General features: G+C 46.9%; 1 protein-coding gene across 8 annotated transcripts in view; it reads right to left on the bottom strand.

Moving 5' to 3' along the window:
- Positions 1 to 15,408, bottom strand: part of PHKA2 (phosphorylase kinase regulatory subunit alpha 2) — a 70,733-nt gene that overhangs the window by 20,988 nt on the left and 34,337 nt on the right. For 7 of the 8 annotated variants that reach the window (XR_014136715.1, XM_081792675.1, XM_081792674.1 and 4 more), the window contains 10 exons: positions 13,944 to 14,090; positions 12,016 to 12,069; positions 11,288 to 11,410; positions 8,236 to 8,331; positions 6,439 to 6,546; positions 4,616 to 4,694; positions 3,100 to 3,234; positions 2,321 to 2,430; positions 1,017 to 1,161; positions 681 to 759 (listed from right to left, as the gene is read on the bottom strand). Coding sequence is in view for 7 of the 8 variants with exons in the window: in XM_081792675.1 (XP_081648801.1) it covers positions 681 to 759; positions 1,017 to 1,161; positions 2,321 to 2,430; positions 3,100 to 3,234; positions 4,616 to 4,694; positions 6,439 to 6,546; positions 8,236 to 8,331; positions 11,288 to 11,410; positions 12,016 to 12,069; positions 13,944 to 14,090 (1,076 nt within the window). In the remaining variant the exon portion in view is untranslated. The remainder of the gene's footprint in view (positions 1 to 680; positions 760 to 1,016; positions 1,162 to 2,320; positions 2,431 to 3,099; positions 3,235 to 4,615; positions 4,695 to 6,438; positions 6,547 to 8,235; positions 8,332 to 11,287; positions 11,411 to 12,015; positions 12,070 to 13,943; positions 14,091 to 15,408) is intronic. The other variant, XM_081792673.1, reaches the window with a different exon arrangement.

Raw genomic sequence — 15,408 nt, 5'->3', positions numbered from 1 at the left:
TGGAGATTAGGGCATAGAAGCTATAGAGAAAACTTCTGCCTTGTGACAGTCAGAGGGTACAAAAATGGAATGGGTTTTCCCAGGAGGTGAGGCCCCTCTATCCCTCAAGGTGCTTAACCATCCCCTGGGAGCATCTGTGGTACTGTGGGCCCGTCAACTGGAATAGGTATCACTCCACTGAGGATGAGAGGACAATGGTCTAGGCAGGCCCATTCAAGGGCTCTGCTCTGAGGGCCCCTCAGGGAATCTGTAAAGTTCTATGAATTAGTCTTAAGGTCATAACACACTCAAGTCAATTCAAGGAGTATTCACTGAGCACCTGTTAGATCCCAGGCACTGGGTGTTTTCCTCCGGGCCCTTTACTAGAGACAGACACAGCATTCCATACATGCGTTCTGAGAACGCCACTTTAGAGAGACCTGACATGTTCACCTCCCTATGCCTCAAGCCACCTGGCACCAGTAAAAGCATCACAAACACCCCCAAAAGCGGCTTTAGCAAGGATTCCAGTTTCACGTGGGTGAACGGGTAAGTTTCAACTTCTTTTTTACTTTAAACTCCATGCTTCTATGTTCAGTGATTCATATGAAAAGCGGAGAAGGGCAGCAGAAGACTTTTTAAGAAAGGTCACGGATACCTAAAAAAAGAAATAAAAAATAAGTTTAAAAATCACAAATTACCTGGCTCCTCCAAAATATCCATCCTCTAGTTTTCTAATTGTAGAAAGAACTGCAGAATGAATGTCTGAACCATCATTTGCTAAGGGGAAAAAAAAAAGACAAATTAGTTTATTTAATCTGGGAATACTTTTTGGTTTTCCGGGCATGCGCTGAAATGTTTTCATCAACACAATCTAATTAAAATACTTATGGCATAGAAGATTCCTGACCTCAGAAAGCAAACTGCTGAGAACCCCCTTCAGTACTTAGCTTTGTCTGTGGGACTCATTTCAAACATTTTGAAAAGGGCCCAAACCAACAGGGGGGACACGAATCAGATCAAGTTCATGGAGTTACTGAGCATGGTGTGGGTGATGGGGAAGGTGAGCGTGGGTCTGCCCGTCATCCGCCAGCAGGTGCACAGGTAGGCCAGTTCGATCCTCAGCATCTCCACAATCATCTCATTGTCCAGGGCCAGGTAGAAATGATGCTGGTCGGTAAACTGCAAGTCAGATCAGGCCAAGTAAAAAGCTGTCCTTCATTCCCTCGACACAACCCCAGCTGTCATTCGTGGCAGCACTAATCCTTGCATTTTGTTTCCAGAGAAGGAGCTCAATCCTGGCTGTAATCCTCCCCCATCACAGGGCTCTCCCTGCAATCAGACAAAAATTGATCTGTCGCCTGCCCGGGAGCCATAGCTACATTAGCCTGGAAGGGAAAGGTGCGTGGCTAGATCCATTTATAGCTCCGTGGATGAGGATTTAAGCACGCAGCCCAACACCACGGTCTCTGAAAGGAAATCAATAACTCCTTAATTCCTACGCATTCTAAGGCTGCTGGGCTCAGAGAGGATTTCCAAGTCAGGGAAGTGAGGGCACTGAGAGCCGGTGAGATGTGGAGACTGTGTTTACCCGATAGAGGGCCTGGTAAATGTGAACTAAAGGCACTACGGCCTGGTGTCGCCGAAAATCAAACTGTTCTAGCCTCTGGACCAGTCCACACTCAGCTCTGGTCTGAAATTTGTTACAAAGGGAAATAACTCACAAGACTGAAGTGAACAACATGGGCTAGGGTGAAAAAGGACAACTTGGGGCTACTGACCCGTGACCCCACGGATGACAGTGTGATCAGGTGGTGGGGTGCTGTGCCCACGGTGACAAAGTGAGCCCACAGCTGATTTTTCTAGCTGGCCAAATGGATGAAAAACATTTGGTTTGGGTTCTGCCGGACTACCTTCCTTTGTAAACAAAGACTCTGAGAAAAAGGCTCTATAATCAGTATATTTAGGATCTCCTCAGGTGGGTTGGGGCCTGAAAATCAGACCGGCTGTGTGTTGCACAGAGGGTCCGATGACAACCTAAACAAGGGTTAGGGACTACAGCAATCACAGGCACGAGGGCTGCAAGTCAAGTGACACGGCGCTAGTGAATTTGGAAAGTGGAGTGAATTTCACTACTACTCATGACCGAAAGTGACAGCACACTCAGTCACTGAGCACCTATTGGGAATAAAGAATCGTACTAGGTACTGGGTGTCACAGTATGAATTTCTATTTGAACATACGCATGCACCTTCTGCCTCATTCTGAGTAGCTCACCAGGAAGAAAAGGGAACCTAATCAAAGGATGAGTGCTGCTTTGCTGCTGGTCTGCTCTCCTCACCTGGGGTGTAAAAGTAAAGATCTGGTTCCTAATCACATATAGCTTAGATGTTCCAAGGACGCCAATGTGCCGATATGGCCTCCCACTCAATTTCATATTCTTATTCCGTCCTATTTGAAAAATAAAAGAGAAATGAGAGTTAGGACCGATATAGCAACATCTAATCCAAGCGACTTTGGCTAAGACTGGGCTTATTTTCATGCTAACCCACTTTGGGGTTTGGTGTTTCTAATACCATCCAACCCTTCTTTAAAATGGGGCAAGGATGAATTATAAACAAATCCTGCCACCTTCTTCTCATGCATGTATACAAACGGCACCTGATTCAACACCTATATGGAGTTAAACTATTGACGGAACTTTATGAAATGTTTACTTCTAATTTATTTAGTATTGAGCCATAATACTAAACAAAGTTAGATTTTAGATAAAGAGAACCCCCCTCCCATTTTAATGGGTGAATGAGCATTTTCTAAGGATACAGATAAAAATCAGAAACCTATTAAGACACAAGACTGATCCAATTGCAAATTTTCAGAGGTGGTGCCCTATTTTACAACAGATCTGGCGAAGGGCACAGCCAAGCTCTGGTGACATCTACTGAATTGAGTGAGAATGTGCTGGTCTGCCACCCTTCTCCACTTTGAAGAGGTCGAGCCACACGCTTTGGTGGCTTGCCCAATTCTTCACAATTCACACCTATCGGTCTCCCCCACACCCGAAACCCAGAACCAAGATGCCCCCTCACCAAAACCACCCTGCTATTTCCCCAAACCTACCAAGCTTGGCATATATGTGACTAAGAATCCGGCCTGGCTGGACTCGGATTGGATGAATGTCAGCAATACTCTGGACGTTTACCCCATGTTTCCTCAGCAAGTCCTTAATGTGGTTGTTTTCCGCCAGAACGGTGACTGTGAACAAGAGGGTAGAATCTGCATTAGACTGGGGCCTTCTGTCTCCTCACATGGAGAATATACTGTATCGAATATATTGAATAAGTTTCTGAAACTGTACTTCTGCTTCCTCCAGCCCAGACCTTCTGATATTTGCTATTCTGTTCTGTTCTCTTACATTAAAAAAAAAAAAGTCGCCGCTGAAGACCCATCAGCTGGTCCCGGCCTGCAGCTGGAAAAGCAGCCCGGTGGATTTACGGGCTGGCGTAGCAGCGTGTGTCGTGGTCAAGCGCAGACTGTGGAGTCAGGTGAATCAGTCCACCTGGACGTGAGAGTGGAGTTGGTGCCTCCAGCTGTCAGCTCTGGGTGCCTGCGTGAGCTGACCTCTGAGCCTCACGTGTTAAGACATGGATGAGAATCACAACCGTCACGATTTCTATCTGATCGCAATGTTGTGACAGCTGGGTGTGTGTCTGAGGTCCCGGAGCACGGGAGCGACGCAGGGCCTCTTGCCGCATCACAGGCAGGGGTGGGGAAATGAGTCCATGGCCGCAGAGAGGGCTGCCCTTCATTTGTTCAATAATTGCTTTGAACCTGTTGACTGACCGTGTGCCAATCAACACAGAAGCTACAAGAACAGTACGGGCCTTGTCCTTAAGAAACGTAGGGTGTAATTTAGAGGAAATAAGGCCTGTACACCACGTGCGTTGATATCAGCTGCCACGTAAGTTGCTCGGCTACGTAAGAGGCCCGCAAGCTCCTCACGAGTCCTCCCCAGGAGGGAGGGGGACCGGTGAGCCAGGACCCGCACCGAGGGTTTTCCTGGTGACAAATGTGGTGCATCTTGGGACCACCCTGTGAGGGGGCACCAGTTACGATGACCCCGAGGCACGGGGTGGTGAAATCACATGGCTCGGCAGGGACAGCACTGCGGCGGCCCAGGCTGGCCTTCCTCCTCTCTGAAAGAGTTGCTGGCTGGACAGGAGGGGAGGCAGGTGAAAAACATGGGCCTGCAGCTCTGCAGAGAAGTCACACCTCAAAGGAAGCAACGAGTAAACCTTCACTCGGGTTCTGAATTTTCACCAGGGTCATGTTCTACTTTTTAAAGAATTTCAGTAATAACAAATGACGCGCGGTGAATCACTTGTGCCCCAACTGCGATCAAGATTTAGATTCAAGAAAACAATGGCTTTGTAGAAAGTAACTTTGTGGTTGGAAGAATACTGTTGCCTTTGGGAACTAGTGAGTTATAGAAGGTATGTCCAGGAAGTAAGTGATAAACGCTAGAGCACACATACATACTTTTTACAAAGTGGGATGGGAAACTAGGGAATCTTTTGCATTAAAAAGAGCATTGGTTTTAGACGGTTGAATATGAACAGTAAACACGCTCACAAACCTTGCACTACGACATCAGGTTTGACGGAAGTGGAAAATCTTCTATTTAAGGGATCAATTTCCCCAGTGGCAAGGAATCCCTAGGACAAGAGGAGAATTAACACTATAAAATACAATTAAATTTTACCTTAAACCCAACTTTGAGAATGAAATATTTTGGGGCTCAAAATATTCAGTATTTTATTCCTTTACGTTGTTTAAATCAATTGCTTATCTTCTCTGAAACACAGTACACCTTTTGGATAGCCACTGATACACGTATTGTGTTTCCAGCACCCAGCTCTCTAAGCTAGTCAGACACGCCAGCGTCTCGTGTGAGCGAAAAGAGCAATAGTGACTAATACTTCCCGAGTCCTTACTCCTCACCGGGTCCCGTGCTGAGCCCCTCCACATGCCTGGCCACACTCAGGCCTCCAAACAGGGAGGCACTACGATTATCATTTTATAAGTGGGGAAACCTTTATAAGTGGGGAAACCGTAGGAAGCACTTAAGGTAAGTGGCAGAGAGGGGACTTGGCCCCGGGGTGACTATCCTGAAACACAAAGCTCCCATCCCTGCTTGCAAAGAGCGCTGTTTGCATATGGATCTCCTCACATCTTCTGCAAAGGACGGGAGCCCTCAGCAAGGGGATCAAGGTGTTCTAGGAGTTCTGAGGAAGAATCCGACCCAGTGCTGGGCCTAAATGAAGGCCTTTACACGGAAGAGGAAGAAACAGCTGTTTGTTCCCCCATCTCACTGACACAGACATCAGAGCTGGAAAGTAATGCAGAAAATGATCAAGCCCAACCTCTTCACTTTACAGATGAGGAAACCGAGGCTCCTGAGGCCAGAGAGCTAGTAAGAGGCAGACAAGACACATGAAATGTGTCTGACCATGAAATGGAGGAGGCAGTCACACCCATGAAACAGCCGCCCCACCTCAGCACCGGCAGCTCCTAAGGGCCGCTGCTACTGTGAGATCTTTACTTCTGATATTTTGCACACTAGGAACCCCAGTGGTATTGGAGCTACTACTCAAGCTCCCCACCTCCAACTTCTAGAGTCTGACAGAACACACAGGACTGGGCCAGCCTCACAGGCTGGAGCTCCTAGCTCTTCCCCCGGGACTCTTTCCTCCACACCCCTCCCCGGGGGCCCAGAGTAGTCAGCTGGGCAGGAGCCCCCGAGGACAGATGAACCCATCTGATAACCTCACCCACACACTATCTACACCATCACCCCCGTTGGGGAGGGGGATTCATTTTTAGTGGACAAAAAAGCATTTGCATTTTAAAAACTTAAGCCTGGGGACGAGAGAACATTTAACAAGAAGAAAGGAGTCAGAGGCAGCAGACCTTCTAAATAAGGGTGTTGGGGGCTGAGGGAACACCTGACACAAAACGCACCACAGGAAAATGAGCCCCTCCCTGCCCCTTGACATAGACAGATTGTGCAGCCACGCCATTTCCTGTGCCCAGGACTGTGCCAGGGGAGCCGGAAGCCGACTTCTCCAAACCTGTATCTTTCACACATGTGCGGATCCTGACTGGGAAGCTTCTAGTCTCCTGCTGACCATCGACTCAACCAGGTTCCAGCCACAGGCCAGGAATGTGAGGGGGGTTGGTGCCTGGCACGCAGCGAATTCTGAAGTGGCTTGATTTAGTAAATATGGGCACACAAGCCCAGGCAGCAGGCCTCAGAGCCGACCCAGTCCAGCTGCCTTTACAACTCTGAGTTGCCAAAGTCATTCACAGCCACGTGGGGCAGAGCTCCTACGCTCTTCTAGGGTCCCCTGTACCTCAAATCAGATGGCTTCCAGTCTGTGAGGTCCCCAAGTCCCCTACCTCTGCCAACAGCGAGCTGAGGATGTACAAGGACTGACCCCACAGATGGGGCAGCTTCCCCAGAGGAACTCTGTCCACCGTGTGGGGGTTCTTATACTCTTCATCTACCTGGCAAAGAGAAAAACCCAAAGTCAGAATGTCAGAGGATAAGGAGGCCCACGTCACTGTACATCGGGAAGCGCGCTGAGGATTTACAAAACACCACTCATTCGATCCCCGAAGCCAGTCCTGTGCGAGCGCTGGGGCAGGGAGGCCGAGGAGCTAAGGCCTTTGCGTGGGGGCCACGTGGCTAAACGCGGCCGAAATGGAACTGAAATCCAGGCCTGGCTCCAGGCCAGCGCCCCTCGCACAAGCACACTGATGGCAGAAGGCAGAGGCAGGCACACGGAGCCTGGACTGCCTTCTGTGAGCACCGCTCTGGGCAGCAAGAAGTCTCGCAGCTCGTGCTCGCGCTCGTCTATATGATGGGTACGATGATCTAAAGCACTGCCCTATAGCCAAGGCAATGCATCGCAGGATGCTAAGTCAGGTTCCTCCTGTCTTGTTATCCCCAGGAGCTCACAAACTGTGTGCCTATGCAAGACGGTTACCAGAAGGTGGCACTATTTATTGAGGAAAAATAGTACTGTACTATTAGATCACTAATTTTCCACCAGGGACTCAATAAGCTGGATCCACTGGGAGCTTCTGACTCATCAAAATAAGCTACAGTTCTTTTTTCAGATGGACAGTGCTGCATATACATTGTAAAAGTCAGTCTGCAATTTTCTCTGATGTAAACTCCATGCTGACCTTCGGATTTATTATTTTTTTTTTTCAAGTCAACTCTACCCCATCATGGGGCTGGAACTCACAACCCCAAGATCAAGAGTCACATGTTCTACCGACTAAGCCAGCCAGGTACCCCTGACCTTCGGGTTTTTAGCCATTACAACACTGGTTGGGGTTAATATTAGTGACCGCTTTTTTCCTGCAGAAAACACAGCAATCGAAGAAAATAGGAAACACTTCTCCTTCTCCAAAAGGGAAAGTCACACCACGGGGGGAGTCATACTCTGTGGATTAATCAGTGATGTTATTAATAAATTGTTAAAATTTGCTGCCGTAGTAAACATTAAGAAAACCTTAAACTCGTAAACTACACAGAATTAACCGTGTCAGTAACCAAAATGAGCTGCTAGCACGACAGTGTGGAAGGAGATTCTGCAAAATGTCAGAGTTATCGTTGGTAGCAAGTTTGGTTATCTTTGGGTAGTAAGAGGACGGAGAAGTATTTTCTCCTTTCTACAGAATCCTGGATGTTTTATAGTGTACAGGATTACTTTCACAGTCAGATTGTACGTTAAGGCTATTTGAAATGTAAGTAGTGTTAAGAAAGATTGCAAAGATCTGGAATGAGAAATACTTGATGCAAAGAACAGAAGGCAAAGTGTCTGGATCAAAAGACAGCTTGGCTCTGCCTCCCCCCACCCTTGGGCCAGCTCCTGCCTCCCTGTGGAGGTGTCGCTGTCTCTCGGCCCCTCTCCACCCCAGTGCCTGCAGGTCCTCTAACGCACTAGGCCTTTGCAACGCCGCTCTATGTCTGCCTCCATTCCCCGGACCAGCTCCTTCACCCCCCACTAGCCTGTAACCCTCGTCGAGACAGAGCTGGCACTGTAACCCCTTTGTGCCCCGTACCTAGCTTGGTGCTAAAGAGACCACTTCTGGAGAAAAGGTGTTAGGTCTGAAAGGGGGATGAAAAATACCAAAAGGCCAAGCACGAACTCACTTCATTTTAGATAAGCAGCTCTCGGTTACCTTGTTAGGTGGGATGGCATACAGTTCTGGCACCAGGTGGATCCCGTTCTTGCCTCTGATTAATATTCCCTCCAGGGCCTCTCGGTACTCTTGGACCTGAAAAATGGCCCCATGCCCCAGCATGAAAGAGGGGTCACTAACACTGTAACAGGAGTACGACATACAAAAATACCTCTCTTGGCAACAGATTACTAGTAGGACACAGGGCCAAGAAATGCATGAATACCTTCCACTTCAGGAGGGCAGGAGGAACTAGGACTCTTGCCAACAGCAAAGATTAGAAGGAGCTAAACGCGTCGGGCTTTTCTGTATTGTCTGAACTCATGACTTCAATATTTCACCCTTAACGTCTCACATATGTAAATTTTGTCTCACCAGCTAGCCTGTATAAACTTCTTGGAGTGGAGGCCAGATCTTAAGCAGGGTATCCCTATTTCGACCTACCGGTTTTCCACTTAAAAAGCCCTCATTCAAACATTTATTGCTCAACAAATACTTGCAAAATTGAACCCGATGTGAGGAAAAGGAAGTGTATGTACTATGATTCATGGACCCGATTCTTAGGATGCACTGCTCAATATAACAAAACCTGTTGATGTAAACATTTCCATTAAATTAAAAAGGCAGCGATAAAAAACCTATGTATGAAAAGGAAATAGACAAAAGGGGAAAAACAATCCTTAACCCAGCCACCCAGCTATTTAACACATTTCATCTTTGGAAAACCTAATCAAATGCCTTTCAGATCTCATTTTCTTTACTTTTGAAATTTGTGGACAACAAAGTCTGAGCAGGGGTGTGTCATTTTTTAAAGATCGTTGGGCATCAAGTGGAAGAGACAGAATAGGGCTAACAGTAGTAAATTCTACGAGGCCTAGAAAATAAGGTCCTAAAGCACATTCTTTTTTGTCTTCTCAACCTTTTGTTTGTAATAACTGTCAAACTTCATCACAATTGAAATTCCAAATCAATTCTTTTGAGACCTTTCAGTTCTGGGATAAAAAGACCGAAAACATAAGACCCAAGATAATCCCCAAGCATAACAGTAAGTATCAACGATAGGGGAACATTAACATTTCAAGCTTACTGCCATGTTGGGAAGGAAGAATTCCCTCTGCCCTTCAAGGTCCTTCTAGCTGGACTGAGACTCAAACTGACATGAGACAGATTAAGAGGAGAAAATCAAATTTAGTTACATACATATGGGGAATCCACACAGGAGATTCTGAAGACAGTGAGGCAACACGAGGTTTATCTGACATCCTGAGCTCAGGAGAGGGGTAGGGGTCCGAGGATACAAAGGGAAGGAAGAGCATTTGCAGGAAGATGAGAGGAGATGTTGGGAAAACAAAGGTTGCCCTGCTCTGCACTTAAGTTTCTGAGGTAAAGAGGAATCGTGTCAGAAGCTCTCTTTCTGGTATAGGCAGGCAGTTGAGGGGGAGCTTAAGAGCTTTTCTGGAATCTACTGGGTTTTGATTACTTTTAACTCAAAATAATGTTCATGCCAAAGTGGCCCATCTTGGGGTGGCCTACCCGTGGTCCCTACACCCACTTCTGAAACCCCTCTCAGAATTTCTGAGCAGAGGCGGCTTTCAAAACCAAAATAAATCTTTGATTTCTGATCCCACGCCAGTACATGTGCTCTGAACAGGTTAAGACAGCGGTGAAGCATTTGTCTGTCAGTCATTCACATACGGTTCACGAGGATGGGTCTGTTCTAATGCGTACCGAAGTACGCACAGCAGCAAATGCTGAAGAAGTCTGTCTTGAACCAATGGATGCCGCATTAACAGATCTTTATTCGGCACTTACTATACACACCAGGCACAGGGAATAAATAGATTAGTGAAGTGGTCAAAGACCGCCTCCACCAGGGCGCTCTGACAGGTAAGTGGGAGATTAAATATAGCTATAGGTGCCATAGTGTGGTAAGTACTGTGGGACATATAAAAGGCTTTTTTTTTTTTTAATCCAACTTTTAGGATCAGAGAAGGCTTTCTGAAAAAACAGACATTTACAATGAATCAAGTGAAGGAGAGGGGCAGCTGGGGGAGAAAACCAGGACCTGGGTATTTAAGAAGAGGGGAGACAGCACGGACTGTCCAAAAGATGGAAAGGGTTTCAGGGCATCCCAGAACTCAAGAAAGTAAGTGAACCGTAAGAAATCAGGTTACAGTGTTGAATATAAGGGCCAGATCTTATGAGACCCCACAAAACATGTGACGACCTTATACCAAGGCAAACCGGAGCCTTTGGAAGCTCTTAAGCAAAGCAGCGACACAATCTAATTTGCTTTTTAATAAGATGCCCCTGGCAATGGTATAGAGAACCAGTAGGGAGTGAGGCTGGAGGCTGGGCCACCAGTTAGAAAGCTGTTACATTACATGTTAGCTGAGGGTACTCTTGGACTAGAGCTGAAGGCAGCAGAAGCCTAGGCAGGTGAGAAGAAGACAACAGAACTAAACGTGTGTGGGCCAAGGTGGTCCCCGATGAGCCCCGCTTCCCGTTACTCGTGCCTGTGTGTAGTCCCCTCCCCTTGAATGTGGCACGACCCTTTAAACAAGAGAATGCAACAACAGTGACCCGGCCAGTTCCAGGCCTAAGCCTGAAAAAGGCGTGGGAGCTTTTGCTCTTGCATTCTGGGGGAAGAGGACCACCATGGAAAAAGCCTAACTGCTCAGAGACTACACTTCTGTGAGAAGCAAGGCCTGGGCCCACAAGCCCAGCTGAGGTCCCAGCCAACAGCCAGCATCAAGCTGCAGGCCAGGTGAGTGAGGCCATCTTGGAAGGCCATCCTCCAGCCCCAGAGAACCAGCTGTCGCCAAGTGAAGCAGAGACAACCCGTCCCTGCCGAGCCCTGCCCAAACGGGGCAATCGTGAGCAAATAAAGCAGTTGTGGCTTTAATTCACTATGTTTTGGGAAAGCTCGGTAAGCAGCAACAGATAACTTAAAGTGCCCTCAATTCTTGCATAACCTTATGTTCTAATACTAATCGGCACACCCATGGAATGAAAATGCCGATTATCAACACAACACCCAGCACTTTCTCACCTGAACGGCGTCACCGTTGAAGACCCCATCTATTATGAAATATGTCCAGAACACAGGCCATTCACATTCAATGTTTTCAAAGAGCTTGAGTTCAGCAGGGTCATAATGCAATCGGTTTGGGTCCTGGAATCAAACAGGAGACCGTCTAAAAGGTGATGTCAGATCACATATATAACACCATCGTACCTCACTGGGTTTCCCTCGCTTTCTGATTCAACCCAGCTTTGCGGCTGATAACGATTAGGAGTCTGCTTTAATGGGGAGAAGCTATTTTTGGCAGTTTTCCGTGGAAAAATTTCGGAAAAGTAAATCAGAAATGTACACAAGACTCCTTAGTAGTTTATATTAAGCTTCCTATATCCCTAAGAAATAAATAGCAATTGGCCGATCACGATGCTTGGCAGACTATCTGTTTTACTGAAATCACTCTATCAGTCACGATGGCAGAAAAAACTCAAGAGGGAGGCCACAGTTGCTCTTTAAAACATCATGTGAGCCACAGAACTGTTTGTCCTTGTCTACAGGCTGCTTTTAAACCACCAGCCTGCTGTCCTCCTGATGATCTTATTCTTCTATTGCCTAACTTCAGCCTCGCTGTCTCCAAAATTAAGACTTCCCTTTCCAATTTTCCAACATGTAATTTTATAATCAAGGAAAGGAGAACACCACAGTGGTGACTTAAATATGAAGCACTTAAGGAACTATAAGAAACAATATTTAAGTACAACCTCTCTTGGGGTTTTATAACCGTCTCGAAGGAAGCGACAGCATCCATAACGCCCCTAAGAAGAAAAAAAAGTGCATTCGATGAAACAGAAGAATTTCTTTGCCTTTTTATTTTGATTCGCGTCAGCCCTTCACCCCCATTCCCATCAATCTTTTAGTAACGAACGAAATGTGTACCAAGTGCTTTTTGTTCTCAACACAAAAAGTTATTTTTAAGTAATAAGCAAAGTAAATTCAGGTTTGATCAGTGCCAACGAGGGAATGCCAAAACTTTCCGTCAGAGTATCAGGGCTGGGAGAGTAATTACTGAGAGTTCAGAGTGACCAGCCTTTCAGTCTGATTGGCTGTATCACGCAAAGATGCAAAGGGACCCTCACTGCTTGCAAAAGCCACTAAGGGAGACACTCGGACTGGACTACTTCTACTTGAAAGACTGGATAGCAGAAAGGACATTTCAGACTCCTCACAGTTAGGCTCTGGATGCAAAGAAGTAGGGCGGCGAGGTGGGGGCAGGGGTAGGGTGGGGTGGGTGGGGCTTCCTAGGACTCAGGGCTGTTGCTGCTGGTTTTCCTGCTGCAGGCTCCGATATTCTATTCGTCTTCGGCTTTCTGGGTGTTAAGAAAGAAGGGCGGTGGCACCGCGCTGTTAACGTGCCTCCCTAATCCCTGGATGGCAGTGCTGGGTGCCCGCTCCCAGTTGGGGCTGCTTTAGCGCTGGCTGCGGAGGCAAGCACGCTCTGTGTGGCCAGCTCTGCGGTGTTCTGGGAGTCCTGGGGAGGCCCAGCCCAGAACCCGCTCCCCTTTAAACACTTCATTCCCTGCATTAACTCCCTGCCTACCTGGACGAGCTCAAACAGCTTGCTTTTACTCCACTAAACCGTGAGACAGCTTCTTTGGGGGTATGACTGGGGACCCTTTAACCCCTTTGAATCCAAGGGCTAAAATCATTTCTATGGAATCTAAGCAGGATCATCAATATGAAGATTTTGGCTTAGGAAATGTAAATTTTTTTTAAGGAAACTTACATTTTTCATCATTTTACTGATAAATCCAGTTGCCTGGACTATTTAATAACATTCTCAGCTTGGTGTACTGTATTATAGTTCGTGCATTTCACCTCAAGGCAGGGATTTTTTAAAAAATTTTTTTAACTTACATCCAAGTTAGTTAGCATATAGCGCCACAATGATTTCAGGGGTAGATTCCTTAATGCCCCTTACCCGTTTAGCCCATCCCCCCTCCCACACCCCCTCCAGTAACCCCGTTTGTTCTCCATATTTATGGAGAAACATCTCTTATGTTTTGTCCCCCCTCCTTGTTTTTATATTAGTTTTGCTTCCCTTCCCTTACGTTCATCTGTTTTGTCTCTTAAAGTCCTCATATGAGTGGAGTCAGATGATATTTGTCTCTAATTTCGCCTAGCATAATACCCTCTGGTTCCATCCACGTAGTTGCAAATGGCAAGATTTCATTCTTTTTGATAAGGCAGGGATTCTTTTAGCCTCAATGTAACTTGGGGATTGCCAAGTCCTCAGAAATTGTGCATGAAGTTGGGAGGATACTGGGACGTGTGCGTTTTTTTCTGGCAGGGACTTTATAGCTTTCAAGACGTTCTCAAAGAAGTCTGTGATCTCTCACGGGTTAAGCAGCTCTGCTTTAGAAGTACAGGAGGGATACGAATCGGGGTTCAAAGGCGCCGGCTTGGGCGCTTGAGCTCAAGCTCTGCTATCAGGAAAAGAACTAAGACACTTGAACGCTCTGAGCCTTTGTTTTCTCACCTGTAGACTCGGCTCTGGATGCTCTGAGTCCACTCAGATAAACCAAGCCTCTGACCTCACGGAGAACTGAGGCCCGGGCGAGCGACTCCATGTGATCACATGAAAGGGGCACGTAACACAGGGTAGGGGGGCACCAGCCCGATCAACGCTTACCTGGAGCTTGGAAATAATTTCATTTTTGGTCACATTCACAAGGTTCATATCTTCCACTGCAAAGGCCGGGAAAGAGATAATGGAAAGAAGTCCAGCGTCAATCTCCTTAGACGTTGATGCTCTTGGCAGCATGGAGAACAGAATAGACTGAACGAGAAACAAACAGGTGGCTTTAACCTGGGAGGCGCTGATAGTTACGTGCGATATCTAGAGACCATGACCTTAGCCCCAAGGAACACCTGAATAAGTGTGCCAATTCTGAGTGGAGCTTTTTCCTACCAACACGGCCCTCGCTGGGGGACCTCGCCTACCCAGCCAACGACTCCTGTTCCTTGCGGGAGAGAAGGGGCTCGGGGAGAGCACGGTACTGCCTGGAGCGCATGCTGAGAACTGCTGGTCTCCCTCCCTCGGGTGCCTTCTGTAGACTGTGCTGTGTCTTTTAGGATACACAGGAGAGGAACTAAGGGCTAATGCGTCAGCAGGCCGGGGTGTGCTGGCTGTGAAGACGGAGACACAGAAGAACACACATATGGGGCTAGCACACAGAAATGTCCGGCTTCTGTGGAATGTGACTGGGTGGACTGGGTGATCCAGAACCCACTTGAAGAGGGAGTCCAATCCGAGAGACCACACAAACAGGCAAAATGGTAAATAACAGAATTACTTTAGTCCTAGAACTAGGGTTACTTAGTGGCACTATAACGTGGCCTCGATTATAAGGTGGTTGGGTTAGGCACTATAAACGAAAGGAAGGTGAAATGATAAGGAAAGTTTGCGAAGGGAAGGTAGCTGACACTGGGATCTAACAAGTACAGACATGGGGCTAGTTCCCTGCAAACATAAGCTTACTAACTCTCATATACACATGGTGCACTACACTAACTGATTTTCAAATGTTAAACCAATTTTGCATTCCTGGAGTAAATCCCATTTGGTCGTTAAAAATTTTTTTTTTCTATTTTATAAAGAAGGAATTTGGATACTGTGCCCAGGGCACACGAGGGCTCTGAGACTCAGACACAGAGATTCATGGGACAGAACGAGGATTCTAACCGAGGCCCAGCTGGCTATAAAGCTCACACAGTTTTCCCTAGGGACTATGCATTATTAAGATGTATCATCAGCTTGTTCTGTTAAACCGTAGCTCAAGAAATAAACAGATTCCCCATTCAGGACTATTTAATGGGGGGAAACGGAGTGAGCCGGAAGGTAGGTAAACACGGCGGAACCTTCAGCTTCAGAATAAAGCTTCGTTTTCTTATTTTTATTGTTTTTAATTTTTATTTATTTTTTAAATTTACATCCAAGTTAGTTAGCATATAGTGCCACGATGATCTCAGGGGTAGATTCCTTAATGCCCCTTACCTGTTTAGCCCATCCCCCATCCCACAACCCCCCCCCAGTGACCCCTGTTTGTTCTCCATATTTAAGAGTCTCTTATGAGAATAAAGCTTCAGTTTCTAAA

The sequence above is a fragment of the Panthera onca genome, chromosome X (assembly GCF_046562875.1).
Source record: "Panthera onca isolate mPanOnc1 chromosome X, mPanOnc1 haplotype 2, whole genome shotgun sequence".
In the NCBI taxonomy this organism is placed as follows: domain Eukaryota; kingdom Metazoa; phylum Chordata; class Mammalia; order Carnivora; family Felidae; genus Panthera; species Panthera onca.
The sequence above is the reverse complement of the archived record's forward strand: the minus strand, read 5'-3'. Positions and strand labels throughout refer to the sequence as shown.